The sequence below is a fragment of the Bubalus kerabau genome, chromosome 12, assembly GCF_029407905.1.
Source record: "Bubalus kerabau isolate K-KA32 ecotype Philippines breed swamp buffalo chromosome 12, PCC_UOA_SB_1v2, whole genome shotgun sequence".
Classification (NCBI taxonomy): domain Eukaryota; kingdom Metazoa; phylum Chordata; class Mammalia; order Artiodactyla; family Bovidae; genus Bubalus; species Bubalus kerabau.
The window spans coordinates 26754208-26769829 of record NC_073635.1 but is presented as its reverse complement, the minus strand read 5'-3'; the positions used below and the strand labels follow the sequence as shown (position 1 = coordinate 26769829).

General features: G+C 36.4%; 1 protein-coding gene across 5 annotated transcripts in view; it reads left to right on the top strand.

The window, feature by feature from the left end:
* Positions 1-15622, top strand: part of NBEA (neurobeachin) — a 661454-nt gene that overhangs the window by 238493 nt on the left and 407339 nt on the right. For all 5 annotated transcript variants that reach the window (XM_055542371.1, XM_055542373.1, XM_055542372.1 and 2 more), the window contains exon 30: positions 13758-14196. In XM_055542371.1, coding sequence (XP_055398346.1) covers positions 13758-14196 — 439 coding nt within the window. The remainder of the gene's footprint in view (positions 1-13757; positions 14197-15622) is intronic.

Below are 15622 nucleotides of genomic sequence, written 5' to 3'. Positions count from 1 at the left end.
ACAGAAAATAAATTTTTATTGATGACATGTCCTAGTTGCGATTGAAGTTTTATGGTAATTATTTCACATTAGGTTTGAAACAACATTAATATTTAAGTGAACTTAAACATAAATACATTGTATAGTTTTCCTCTAACAATTTATTTTCAGGGAAAAGAATTATTTTTAATAATTAGGGTATTGTGCTAAATAATTTATAATTAGGGTATTGTGCTAAATAATTCTTTTTAATAATTAGGGTATTGTGCTACTTGTATAAGAATAGATGTATGGTGTAAGCATTTGATAATCAGGCTGGAATTTGTATGAGTATCTCATATATGATGAGTATAACTTTTCTAACCAAATTTAAGGAGAAGTATTTGGCAAGACGTAGGATTAGCAAATGAGGTAGCCAATTGAAAAAAATTTAATTTATATCCTTATTTCATATGTCATGCTAAATAAATTCTGCATGTATTAAAATTTAAAGCTAAAAAGGAAACTGAACATCATTCAAGAAAATTAAAACTAATATTTTAAATAAGAAAAGATGTTTTAAATCATAACATCAAAATATGAAGTTGTAAAAATACAGCTAAAAAGTTTTATCTCTCTGCATCTCTAAAAATATTAACAAAATTAAAAGAAAAAATGCAAACAGGAAAAAGTTTATATTTATTGATAAAAGTTAATAAATAAAAGCTTTAGTAAATAAAAAGTTCTTGCAGATCAATTAAAAGAATGTATCATAGTGATGAAAAAATATTAAAAAAGAAAACTGAACAGTTAACAGGCAATGTAAGTACAAATAAGATTTATGTAAATCTGCTAATAATCATTACAGCATTGTTTATCAGCTATACTCCTATATAAAATAAAAGATTAAAAAAAGTAAAAAGTCTACTAATAATCAATACATTTATGTTGAAGCAAAACTGCAGCATAATTTTCAAATTGGGTAAAATTTTGAAGGGTAAGAATGCAGATATGTGCATTTTACCTAGCATAAAAATATTCATAATCCTTAACCCACTAATTATACTCTTAGAATTGTATACAAAGGAAACAATGAAGGATATGCCAACAGTTTATATGCAAATATTTTTACCACGCAGTTTTTATGTAATTAATACCTAGAAATTAAACTCATATTTTTAAATAAATAGTTACATTCGAGTTTTAATTACATGTTGATGTCAGATACACTATATATTTTATATTATTTAGAGGTGAAAATTATGTAATTTTCAGTTACTCCTAGCAAATATTTTTCTAAAACTTCTACTCTTTAAAATAAATGTCTGCTTTCGGTATTAGTAAAGGAAGCCAACAAAAGCCTGCCACCTCTTTTTTTTTTTCATCTTCTAATTTAATCTTTCCATTTACTTTAAGATTTATTCAGTATATATTTGCTGAATAAATAGTTTCCTGTTACATACTAGGTATTGGAGATACATAATAGTGGGCACTAAGTTTTTATCTTTATGAAGGTACCATTCTAGTGAAAGAGATAGATTTTTAGAAACCACACAATTAAATAATATAATTGCAAGCTATGTTGTATTCTAAAAAATAAAATTTCACAGTATTATGAGCCTTGGTACATCAGATGTTAAAAAATCTGCCTGCAATGCCGGAGACCTGGGTTCAATCCCTGGGTTGGGAAGATCCCCTTGAGAAGGTAATGGCTACCCACTCCAGTATTCTTGCCTGAGGGATTCCATGGATATAGGAGCCTGAACTTCTATAGTCCATGGGGCCACAGAGTCAGACACGACTGAGTGACTAACGCTTTCATGAGACCATACAAAAGAAGAAACCTAATTTAATTTAGAAATAGAGGAAAACAATAGAATGTGAAAGATGAGAGATCTCTTCAAGATAGAGATACCAAGGGAACATTTCATGTAAAAATGTGCACAATAAAGGACAGAAACACTATGGACCTAACAGTAGCAGAAATATTAAAAAGAAGTGGCAAGAATACACAGAAGAACTACACAAAAAAAAGCCTTGTGTCCCAGGCAACCATGATGGTGTGATCACTCACCTAGAGCCAGATATCCTGGAGTGCAAAATCAAGTGGGCCTTAGGAAGCATCACTACAAACAAAGCTAATGGAGGTGATGGAATTCCAGCTGAGCTATTTCAAATCTAAAAGACGATGCTGTGAAAGTGCTACACTCAATATGGCAGCCAATTTGGAAAACTCATCAGTAGCCACAACCCTGGAAAAGGTCAGTTTTCATTCCAATCCCAAAGAAGGGAAATGGCAAAGAATGTTCAAACTACTGCACATCTGCACACATCTCACACACTAGCAAAGTAATGCTCAAAATTCTCCAAGTGAGTCTTAAACAGTACCTGAACTGATATCTTCCAGATGTTCAAGCTGGATTTAGAAAAGGCGGAGGAACCAGAGATCAAATTGCCAACATCCATTGGATCATAGAAAAAGCAAAAGAGTTCCAAAGAAACATCTGCTTCATCAACTATGCTAAAGCCTTTGAGTTTAGCCTTTGTGTGGATTACAACAAACTTGAATATTGTTCGAGAGATGGGAATACCAAGCCATCTTACCTGCCTCCTGAGAAATCTGCATGCAGATCAAGAAGCAACAGTTAGAACTGGACATGGAACAACAGACTGGTTCCAAATCGGGAAGAGTACATCAAGGCTGTTATATGCAGAGTATACATCATAAGGCATGCTGGGCTGGATGAAGTGCAAGCTGGAATCAAGATTGCCAGGAAAAACATTAATAACCTCATTAATAACTGGGTCTTACTGAACTAAAACCAGGGTGTTTTCAGGATGGTATTCCTTTGGAACGCTTTAAGGGAGAATCTGTTTCCTTCTCTTTCCTAGCTTTTAGAGGCTGCCTATATTTTGATTCCAAAATCACTGCAGTTGGTGACTGCAGCCATGAATTAAAAGATGCTTGCTACTTGGAAGAAAAGCTATGATCAACCTAGACAGCATATTAAAAAGCAGAGACATTACTTTGCTAACAAGGGTCCATCTAGTCAAAGCTATGGTTTTTCCAGTAGTCATGTATGGATGTGAGAATTGGACGATAAAGAAAGCTGAGCGCTTAAGAATTGATGCTTTTGAACTGTGGTGTTGGAGAAGACTGTTGAGAATCCCTTGGACTGCAAGGAGATGCAACCAGTCCATCCTGAAGGAAATCAATCCTGAATATTCATTGGAAGGACTGATGCTGAAGCTGAAGCTCCAATCCTCTGGCCACCTGATATGAAGAACTGATTCATTGGAAAAGACCCTGATGCTGGGAAAAATTGAAGGTGGGAGGAGAAGAGGACGAGAGGATGAGATGGTTGGATGGCATCACCGATTCAATGAACATGAGTTTGAGCAAGCTCCGGGAGCTGGTGATGAACAGGGAAGCCTGGAGAGCTGCAGTCCATAGGGTCACAAAGAGTCGAACACAACTGAGCAACTGAACTGACTGAATTTAAGGTTCAAAAAAAGCCTCAAGAAGGCAATATTAAACTTTGAAACAAAGGATGAATATGTGGCTGCGTTTTCTGAGGAATTCCTTGGCATATTTTGCGAACATATATGAATGGAACACAAGAATGAAGGGAAAGAGAATCATTCCATGAATTTATATAGATAGGAACTAAAACATGTAGGGCTTGCAAGATTGTGGTTTTTACACTAAGATTGTGGTTTTTAAACTAAGCAGAGGAGTGTTGCATTAGTGTTCTATTGCTGCCATAACAAATTACCACAGACTTACTGACCTGAAACAACACAAATTTATTCTTTTACATTACTGTAGATAAGAAGTCTAACATGGACTTCTAACTGGACTAAAATCATGACATCCTCAAGACTACATTCCTTTCTGGAGGCTCTCGAGGAGATCCATTTTCTTTGTCTTTTCCAGCTTCCCAAGGCTACTCATATTCTTTGGTTTATGGCCTTCTTCCTTCTCCCTCCATGTTTGAAACCAAGAACAGGGCATCTTTCAGACTGTTCTGGAGTCATATCTTCCTCTTGGCACAACCAGGAAAGACTTGTTGCTTTGGAGTTTGATTGAGTCCACCTGGGTAATTCAGGATGGTCTCTTCGAAGCCCTTACATTGAATGTAAGGTAATATTCATAGGCTATGGAGAGTAGGATGTGGATATCATTGGAAGGGAGGGAGCGTTCTTCTGCCTACTACAAGTATCATATAGTTGTACAAAGTATTCTGAGTACAGTGAGGGAATAGAGGAGCAGGGAGGGAAACTGACAAAACCAGTTGGAGGCTGTTGCTTTCTACGTAAGAAATGCTGTGGCTTAGAATGAGGGTGGTGGCAGTAGAGATTAAACAGGAAGGTAAATAAGAGACATATTTTGGAAGTAAAATTTGACAGGATATGGTAACAGATTGGATGTGGCACATTAGGGTATGTGATGTTCTCAAAGATAACACCTGGCTGTTCGGGAGATACTGATCTGCATATAAAGAGGCCAAAGCTAGGGGAACTGAAGATCAAAAGAGAATAACTGGTAGAGTGGTTGGGCTCTGTATTTTCTTTTCTCTTTGGCATTCTGGTTAATTTTTATGCAGTTTACCTCAGTTCAGTTCAGTTCAGTCGTGTCCCACTCTTTGCGACCCCATGAAATGCAGTACGCCAGGCTTCCCTGTCCATCACAAACTCCCGGAGTTTACTCAAACTCATGTCCATTGAGTCGATGATGCCATCCTACCATCTCATCCTTGTCATCCCCTTCTCCTGCCTTCAGTCTTTCCCAGCATCAGGGTCTTTTCCAGTGAGTCAGTTCTTTGCATCAGGTGGCCCAGAGTATTGGAGTTTCAGCATCAGTCCTTCCAATGAATATTCAGAACTGATTTCCTTTAGGATTGACTGGTTGGATCTCCTTGCAGTCCAAGGGGCTCTCAAGAGTCTTCTCCAACACCATAGTTCAAAAGCATCAGTTATTTGGTGCTCAGCCTTCTTTATAGTCAAACTCTCACATCCATACATGACTACTGGAAAAACCATAGCTTTGACTAGTTGGACCTTTGTTGACAGAGTAATGCCTCTGCTTTTTAATATGTTTTTCAGATTTGTCACGGCTTTTCTTCCAAGGAACAAGTGTCTTCTAATTTCATGGCTGCAGTCACCATCTGCAGTGATTTTGGAGCTCCCCCCAAAAAAGTCTCTTACTGCTTCCATTGTTTCCCATCTATTTTCCAGGAATTGATGGGACCAGATGTCATGATAATAATTTTCAGAATGTTGAGTTTTAAGCCAACTTTTTCCACTCTCTTTCACTTTCATCAAGAGGCTCTTTAGTTCTTCTTCGCTTTCTGCCATAAGGGTGGTGTCATCTGTGTATCTGAGGTTATTGATATTTCTCCCGGCAACCTTGATTCCAGCTTGTACTTTATCAGGCCAGAATTTCACTTGATGTACTCTGCATATAAGTTAAATGAGCAGGGTGACAATGTACAGCTTTGACGTACTCCTTTCCCGATTTGGAACCAATCTTTTGTTCCATGTCCAGTTCTAACTGTTGCTTCTTGACCTGCATACAGATTTCTCAGGAGGCAGGTCAGGTGGTCGGGTATTCCCATCTCTTGAAAATTTTTCCATAGTTTGTTGTGGTCCACACAGTCAAAGTCTTTGGCGTAGTCAATAAACCAGAAGTAGATATTTTTCTGGAACTCTCTTGCTTTGCAGTGATCCAACAGATGTTGGCAATTTGATCTCAGGTTCCTCTGCCTTTTCTAAATCCAGCTTGAACATCTGGAAGTTCACCATTCATATATTGTTGGAGCCTGGCTTGGAGAATTTTGAGCATTACTTTCCTGGTGTGTGAGATGAGTACAGTTGTTTGGTAATTTGAACATTCTTTAGCATTGCCTTTCTTTGTAAATCGAGTAAAAATTGACCTTTTTCAGTTCTATGGCCCTTGCTGATTTTTCCAAATTTGCTGGTATACTGAGTGCAGCACTTTCACAGCATCATCTTTAAGGATTTGATATAGCTCAACTGGAATTCCATCACCTGTGCTAGTGTTGTTCGTAGTTATGCTTCCTAAGGCCCACTTGACTTTGCATTCCAGGATTTCTGGTTCTAGGTGAGTGATCACAGTATCATGATTATCTGGATCATGAAGGTCTTTTTTGTTGAGTTCTTCTGTGTATTCTTACCACCTCTTCTTAATATCTTCTGCTTCTGTTAGGTCCATACTGTTTCTGTCCTTTATTGTGACCATCTTTGCATGAAATGTTCCCTTCGTGGCTCTCATTTTCTTGAAGAGATCTCCCCATTCTATTATTTTCCTCTATTTCTTTGCATTGATTGCTGAGGAAGGCTTTCTTATCTCTCCTTGCTATTCTTTGGAGCTCTGCATTTAAATGGGTGTATCTTTCCTTTTCCCCTTTGCATTTAGAGTCTCTTATTTTCTCAGCTGTTTGTAAAGCCTCCTCAGACAACCATTTTGCCTTTTTGCATTTTTTATTCTTTGGGGATAGTCTTGATCACTGCCTCCTGTACAATGTCATGAACCTCCATCCATAGTTCTTAAGGTACTCTGTCTATCAGATCTAATCCCTTGAATCTATTTGTCACTTCTAGTTTATAATTATAACGGATTTGTTTTAGGAGCAGTAACCCCACAAGAGGCTGATCCAGACTTGCCTGCGAGTGTCCAGGAGTCACTTGTGGAGGCGTGGGTCAACGGTGGGTGCTGCAGGATCTGGGGCACTGAGTGTGGCAGTGTGTGCATGGACCTTTTGAAGGAGGTTGTCATTATCTTCATTACCTCCACCGTAGTTTGGTCTCAGGTCAGACAACAGGGAGGGAACATAGTCTGGCCCATCAACAGAAAGTTGGATTAAAGATTTACTGAGTATGGCCCCGCCCATTAGAACAAGACCCAGTTTCCCCTACAGTTAGTCTCTCCCATCAGGAAACTTCCTTAAGCCTCTTATCCTTATCCCTCAGAGGACAGACAGATTGAAAGCCACAATCACAGAAAACTAATCAAACGTCACATGGACTACAGCCTTGTCTAGCTTGATGAAATTATGAACCATGCCCTGTAGAGCCACACTCAAGATGGATGCATCATGGAGGAGAGTTCTAACAAAATGTGGTCCTCTGAAGAAGGGAATGACAAACCACTTCAGTATTCTTGTTTTGAGAACCCCATGAACCATATGAAATGGCAAAAAGATATGACACTGAAAGATGAGCTACCCAGGTCAGTAGGTGCCCAATATGGATGGGCACCAATATGGATAAGAGTGGAGAAATAACTCCAGAAAGAATGAAGAGACAGAGACAAAGCAAAAACAACACCCAGTTGTGGATGTGACTGGTGATGGAAGTAAAGGAATCAGTGAACTAAAATAGACTGGAATGGGCGAATTTAACTCAAGTGACTATTTTATCTACTACTGTGGGCAAGAATCCCTTAGAAGCCCTCGCAGTCAACATAGGAGTCCGACATGCAGTTCTTGGGTGCAAGCTCAAAAACAACAGAATGGTCTCTGTTTGTTTTCAAGGCAAACCATTCAGTATCACAGTAGTCCAAGTCTATGCCCCAGCCAGTCATGCTGAAAGAAGCTGAACAGTTCTATAAAGACCCAAAAGACTTTCTAGAACTAACACCCAAAAAAGATGTCCTTTTCATTATAGGGGACTGGAATGCAAAAGTAGGAAGTCAAGAGATACCTGGAGTGACAGGCAGATTTGGCCTTGGAGTACAAAATGAAGCAGGGCAAGGGTAACAGAGTTTTGTCAAGAGAACACACTGGTCATAGCAAATACCCTTAATCCAACAATACAAGAGAAGACTCTACACGTGGACATCACCAGGTGGTCAATACCAAAATCAGACTGATTATATTCTTTGGAGCCAAAGATGGAGCAGCTCTCTACAGTCAGCAAAAACAAGACCAGGAGCTGACTGTGGCTCAGATCATGAACTCCTTATTGCCAAATTCAGACTTAAATTGAAGAAAGTAGGGAAAATCACGGGACCGTTTATGTATGACCTAGATCAAATCCCTTACAATTACACAATGGAAGCAGTTTACCTAATTTGCATTTAATATAGTAAAAGATCCAAGTATGTTACATACAGATTTTTAGTTCATTTTAAATTACTCGAATGTGAATAGTTTACTTCATATTGCTATATGAAAATCAAATAATTAATCTTAATGTAATTTTTAGTGCTGTACTAGCAAGACACTGTATGTTCGTTTCATGTTATTACTTTTAAGGTTGTTTGGAAAATAGAAACTTGAGTAATTGAAAAAGTAAGAAATATTGAAACACTTCATAAATCACTGTAAAACAAGAAATTTTTTTTGGAGGAAGGAATATGACAAATGAGGTCACCATGTAGAAAGTATGTCATTTGCTGAACTTAACCCCATATTTTCCAAAATGCATTAGATGAACTCATTAGGTTCAATGGAAATCAATGAAAGACAGTAAGAAAAGGAGGCATCTGGCACGCAACTGCTTGTTTCTGACCAGGTTAAGATCACTTAGGCTGGGAATGTTTCTCCTTTGTGTACTGACATGGCCTATTGCTATAGAAACTGTTGAGAACTACTGAAAAATTACAAGTCTCCTGTCAGTAATACAACTTGCACAGGTGCAATCATTTATACTTTGTGTGCTGCTCAAGCGTGGCTTCTATTGAAATCACTTGGGTTAAATTCTCAAAGTACCATAGTGTGGAAAGAATCATTTTGGAAACGTGGATTTTAAGCTGAAGTTTATGCTATCTTCTGAGAGCATGTTTTGTAAAAGGTTAATGAATAACGGGAAATCAAGGTAGGTTTTCTGAATACTGACCTGTGGGTGGCACTAGTGATAAAGAACCAGCTTGTTAATGCAGGAGAGTAGAGAAACACGGGTTCAGTCCCTGAATCAGGAAGATCCCCTGAGAAGGGAAATCAGCCCACTCCAGAATCCCATGGACAGAAGGGCCTGGCTGGCTTCAGTCCATGAGGTCACAAAGAGTCAGACACAGTTGAACTGACTTAGCATGCATGCCTGACCTGTTTTCTATTTGCAGTTATTATTATAGAATTTTTCACTGGTGTTTATTTTCATTTCTACATGAATAACATCACAAAGTATGCTTTACAAAACTTATGTATTTGAATAGAATTCTTATGAAATATCTAAATTACTGCATCTTTTTGAAATAATTCTTTTATCATTTACAGTAAAAATAAAATTAAGGTTTTTATCATTGTGTAAATATTTTGATATGGTATGGACCTAACATAAGCAGAAGATATTAAGAAGAGGTGGCAAGAGTACACAGAAGAACTATACAAAAAAAGTCTTAGTGGCCCAGATAACCACATTGGTGTGATCACTCACCTAGAGCCAGACATCCTGGAATGCAAAGTCAAATGGGCCATAGAAGCATAACTACGAACAACACTAGTACAGGTGATGGAACTCCAGTTGAGGTATATCAAATCCTTAAAGATGATGCTGTGAAAGTGCTGCACTCAATATACCAGCAGATTTGGAAAACTCAGCAGTGACCACGGGACTGCAAAATGTCAATTTTCACTCCAGTCCCAAAGAAGGACAGTGCCAAAAAATGCTCAAATACTGTGCAATTGCACTCATTTCACATACTGGCAAAGTAATGCTCAAAATTCTCCAAGCTAGGCTTCAACAGTACATGACCTGAGAGCTTCCAGATGTTCAAGCTGGATTTAGAAAAGGCAGAGGAACCAGATATCAAATCCCCAGCATCTGTTGGATAATAGAAAAAGCAAGAGAATATCAGAGAGGCATCTACTTCTGCTTCATTGACTATGCTAAAGCCTTTGACTGTAGGATCACAACAAACTATAGACAATTCTTAAAGAGATGAGAATGCAAGCCCACCTTACCTGCCTCCTGAGAAATCTGCATGCAGGTCAAGAAGCAACAGTTAGAACTGGACATGGAACAATGGACTGGTTCCAAATTGGGAAAGGAGTCTGTCAAGGCTCTATAGTGTCACCCCGTTTATTTAACTTATATGCAGAGTACATCATGCCAGATGCCAGGCTGGATAAAGCACAAGGTGGAATCAAGATTGCCGGGAGGGATGCCAATCACCTCAGATATGCAGATGACACCACCCTTATGGCAGAAAGTGAAAAGGAACTAAAGATCCTCTTGATGAAAGTGAAAGAGGAGAGTGAAAAACCTGGCTTAAAATTCAACATTCAAAAAACTAAAATCATGGAATTCGGTCCCATTTCTTCCTGGAAATAGGTGGGGAAACAATGGAAACAGTGAGAAACTTTCTTTACTTGGGCTCCAGTATCACTGCATATGGTGATGGCAGCCATGAAATTAAAAGACTGCTCACTCCTTGGAAGAAAAGCTTTGACCAACTTAGACAGCACATTAAAAAGCAGAGACATTACTTTGCCAACAAAGGTCCATCTAGTCAAGGCTGTGGTTTTTCCAGTAGTCATGTGTGGTTGTGAGAGTTGGACTATAAAGAAAGCTGAGCGCCAAAAAATTGATGCTTTTGAACTGTGGTGTTGGAGAAGACTCTTGAGAGTCCCTTGGACTGCAAGGAAGTCAAACCAGTCCATCCTAAGGAAATCAATCCTGAGTATTCATTGGAAGGACTGATGTTGAAGCTGAAACTCCAGTACTTTGGCCACCTGATGTGAAGAACTGACTCATTTGAAAAGACCCTGATGCTGGGAAAGATCAAAGGCAAGAGGAGAAGGGGACAAAAGAGGATGAGATGGTTGGATGGCATCACTGACTCAATGGACATGAATCTGGGTAAACTCTGGAAGTTGGTGATGGACAGGGAGGCCTGGTGTGCTGCATTCCATGGGGTAGCAAAGAGTTGGACATGACTGAGTGACTGGACAGCAATAATATTTTGACACATCATCTGAAAATATTTTAATATTCAAATTTAATAAACTTTTAATTGTTTTATAATCAAGAAGTCAAGATTTACATTGAAGTTCTATGTATCAATCTACTGAGTTATTAATTTTAATTGTCTAGTGAGAGAGTCTATTGAACAGAAAAGCAAAAAGCTCTATAGATAGTAGAAAAATATTTTTATATGGTACTTTATGAACTCAAATCAAAGATTTTATGTTCTTAGATATTTTATATGCTAACAATGCTTATATTTTAGCCTGAGTTGAAAAGTTTACTTTTTTGTCTAGCTGTTGATGTGAAACACATCATAAGATTCTGAAACACGTTTAGGGTAAAACCAAACCTGTAGACCAAATCTATAAATGAGCTAAATTTAGACTAAGTTCTATCCTTGACTGAATGCCTTGTGGCAGTTGAACTCTGTAAGAAAATTTAGCCCAGGCTAGTAGCTATTCCACTGTGATAATTTATTGTTAGAGTTCTGTTTTGTTTCTCTGTTTACATTCTCTGTTCTACTAGTATAGGAATGTCACTACTGCTATTTAATTCCATCCTGATTTTTTTACTGTAACTCTTTTCTCTCCATGAATGTATAGTCTATAGATTAAACGTAAATTTAGTAAATTCAGTAGTTTCTGTAAGAGTGGAAATAACTGGCTTAACCACCTTCTCATTCTGTATTCCTAGGTAATTTCAACAGTTTTCAAAGTGTCAGTTACCACCTCTGGTTGAATGAGCCCCAAATACGTGGCTATAGTTTTCTTGACTTCCAGATATAAATGTCCCAGAGATTCTGCAGACTCAATTCATTCAAAATTTAATTCATTATCTTCCTGAACAACTTGATTCTTTTTCACGTGCTTTTTTGGTTAGTGAGATACCCCCCCCTTTTTTTTTTTTCTTCTTCAGCTTGATACTCCAGAAGCATCTTGATTCTTTATTGTCCTTATTCCTGATACAGTTTCTCTACTTTATCTTAATCGTCTGTTACAAGGTTTTATTTAAGAATGTGAAATTATTATGTTTACCTCTTACCCTTTTCCTTCTCTACTGCTTTGCCAGAAATACTACTGAAATTTTCTGACTTCTTAAAAATACTTTATGCAGTTAAGTTTTAACCTTGAGAACAACTAAGAGCAACCTGTCTTTCATTTTGTTCATCCAGTGTTTTAATACTATTGTCATATTCTACAAAGTAGTATTAAAGCCCTTGCCTAAGCAAGCAAGCAAAACTAAAAGCTATTTCTTAAATATGAGGAAAATTACAGTATATCATGGACTTGTAAGAGATGTATATTTTTAATTTCTTTGTCCAATAAAATTCTAAACAAATAACAGCAGCAAAACACCTAAGGTTAGTTTTATAGAACTTACAAATGTTAATTTCAAAGAGATCAAAATAATTGAGTTTGCCCTTCTTGTTTTATAAAGAATAACTTAATTATTAAAGTAATACAAATAGCTACCATTTACTAAATATCTATTTTATGAATGAACTGCAAGTAATCTACATATGTATCTTATTTTCTGCTTCAGCATAACTTTATTAAGTTAAATACTATTACTATTTCCATAATACTTTAAAAAAAGTATTTATTTGACTGTGTGTGCATGCTCAGGTGTGTCCAACTCCCTGACCCCATGGACTATATAGCCCGCCAGGCTCCTCTGTCCATCGGATTCTCCAGACAAGAATACTGGAGTGGATTGCCAATCCTCCTCCAGGGGATCTTCCTGATCCTGGGATTGAACCCATGTCTCCTGCATTGGCAGGCATATTCTTTAACACCGAGCCACCTGTGAAGCTGTTGTTTGATGGCACTGGGTCTTAATGGCCTCCTGGGTCTCTTCAGTCTTTGTGTCATGCGGGATCTGTAGTTGTGGTGCTCAGGATCCTTTTTTTTTTTTTTTTTTGCAGCATGTGGGATCTATATAGTTCCCTGACCAAGTATTGTTCCCAGGTCCCCAGGATTGGGAGTGTGGAATCTTAGCCACTAGACAACCAGGAAATTCCTCCACTATACTAGATTAGATAAAATTTTCAAGGTCATCATTTAGAATTTGGTAATATTTTATTATAGTGCCCTTTGTATAATGAGATTTGATAAGAATTTAACATTTTAAAAGATGTTTTTCTTTTTATCTATTTTAATTGGTAATACTATATATGTTTTCATACATATATATTTGTGATTCGATTTCCACATATTGAAATTTATGTTTATTCATAGAGATTCATCATGAATATTCCAAAATAATTGTTCTTAAAGGCATATATAGGTTAAATTCTCAAGGCTCACTATTCTATTATTAAAGCATTTATCCTTTTGAACTAATCATTTGACATGCTTTTTGCAACTAACTCTTTAGAATTTTATGTATTACACATAATTTTAAAAAATGTCTTTAGTTTAAAATTTTCAATTAGTTATTTCATTACTGGTTATTGAAATACCAAAAACGATATAAAAATGGCTTCATATTTTAAGGAAAATATTAAAGGAGTATAATTTATCTTGCATGATTGGTAGCTGACAATGAAAGGATAAAAGGGAGCTTAATATAAGTATTTATAAGCCATTATAAGAAATTATAGTAGGAATTATTTCTCCATGTTTATAAAAGTATCACTTTTGACATGCCAGATGATTTATAAAAGAAACAGGGCTCTGTTGATGCTTACTGAATAAAATAACAGGTGTATATAGGTGATATGTTTTAACCAAGTTGTGTTGTTATACACATCCGTTTAGCAGAGGTTTTTTTTCTTACAGGTTTTCTTTTCTGTGAGTATATTTTATTAATAACGGTGGGTTTTCATTTGTGAAGCATTTTGTTTAAACTGACTTCTATCATTATAGAAACACCTGCTGCATTCCCGGACACTGTAAAGGAAAAAGAAGTACCAACCCCTGGTGAGGATATTCATCTAGAAAGTTCCATTCCTCATACCGATTCAGGAATTGGAGAGGAGCAAGTGGCTAACATCCTGAATGGGGCAGAATTAGAGACTAGCACAGGCCCTGATGCTATGAGTGAACTGTTATCCACTTTGTCAAATGAAGTGAAAAAGTCACAGGAAAGCCTGACCGAGAACCCCAGTGAAATATTGAAGTCTGCACCATCGATATCTAGCATAAGTCAAACCAAAGGCATCAATGTCAAGGAAATACTGAAAAGTCTTGTGGCCGCCCCAGTCGAAATTGCAGAATGTGGCCCTGAGCCTATCCCATACCCAGACCCAGCATTGAAGAGAGAAGCACAAGCTATTCTTCCTATGCAGTTTCATTCCTTTGACAGGTAGGTTCTGAACTTACTGTTCACAGTGCTCCATGTATAGAAGGAAAATTAGTATCTGTTTAATTTTAAAATATTAGGCAAAAAAAAAAAATTAGGCAGATCTTGAAAACATGTTTATTACTGTAGATTCTTATCACAAAGACTATCAAAGTGATAGGCCAACCTAATTGATCTCATAGTCAGACATTTTAATTATATGTTTCAAAAAAGGGGCTTCAGTATGGGGGATGACACATTGAATTGGAAATAGGGTAACACATTCTGATTATGACCTATCATCAAGTGACTACTGTACATTGGAGAAGTCATTTTATATGTGTATGTGTGTTTATATTATGTACATACATATATATATAAAAATATGTATACATATATGTTTATAGCTATATACATATATGTGAGGTAATCGACAAGTAATTGTTTTTTGTTTTAAAGAGAAAAAAGTAAGTAAATCAGATATTTCTTAAACTGTAATGTCAAAATAAATATACAGTCAGAATGCAGTTTCTATTCCATATTGTTTTCTCTAAAATAGATAAACTGCTTTGTCCAAGTTAGAGCCAGTACTTTTTGAGTTTCGGGGTTGAGGTGTGGCAATAAAGGCATTTTCAGTTAGGGTGCATTATCTTTTTTATACATAAATAGGATTTTAAAATTGCCTATAAACATTTTAACCAGTGTCCTACAGATACTTTTTGAAAATCTATTGTGAAAATATAAATAACATTAGTCATCATGTCAGATATAAAGAGATTGAATCAGTTTTGTTTTCTGTGCACCTACAGGAGTTAAAGGAGATAAAATGTTTGCAAATATGTGTCATATAAGGTAAAATGTGTTAAGTATCAAACATTTTTTAACAACTAAAAAAGCAGGGATATAAGAAATTATTTCTTTTTTTTAATAGTTTAGAGATTTATTCATATAGTTCCTTGGATATTCCCTATGCCATTTCATATTTAGTTTGCATTCCTAAGAGATATGTGTATGTGTGCTAGTGAATTTATATAAGCATAACCACATAAGTATTTTTAATTGTATATATTTATAAATCTATCTATAAATAACTGTTATAATAGTTTAATTTGGGATCTTAAGTTTTATGTTCCATTTAAAGTTCTGTATCTAAATTTTGTTAACATATAAGCAGTAGAAAAAGAGAAATATTGTGATTTGTATAAGAGAATCCAATGAAATAAAGATTAGGTAAAATCTTTCCTAATTTGGATTATTGTTAGGACAATTTTTTTCATTAAAACTTAACAAAGCTGTCGCCTGAGTGCCAATATTCTTAGCCACTCAAAATTTATTACACTTTTGAGGATATTGCTTTACAAAAAATAGAACTTCCCATTTGTTCTTAGTAGCATTTGTGCAAAATGCAGTGGGAGTGCAGTCATTATTCAAAATTGCATAAGTAGAAATG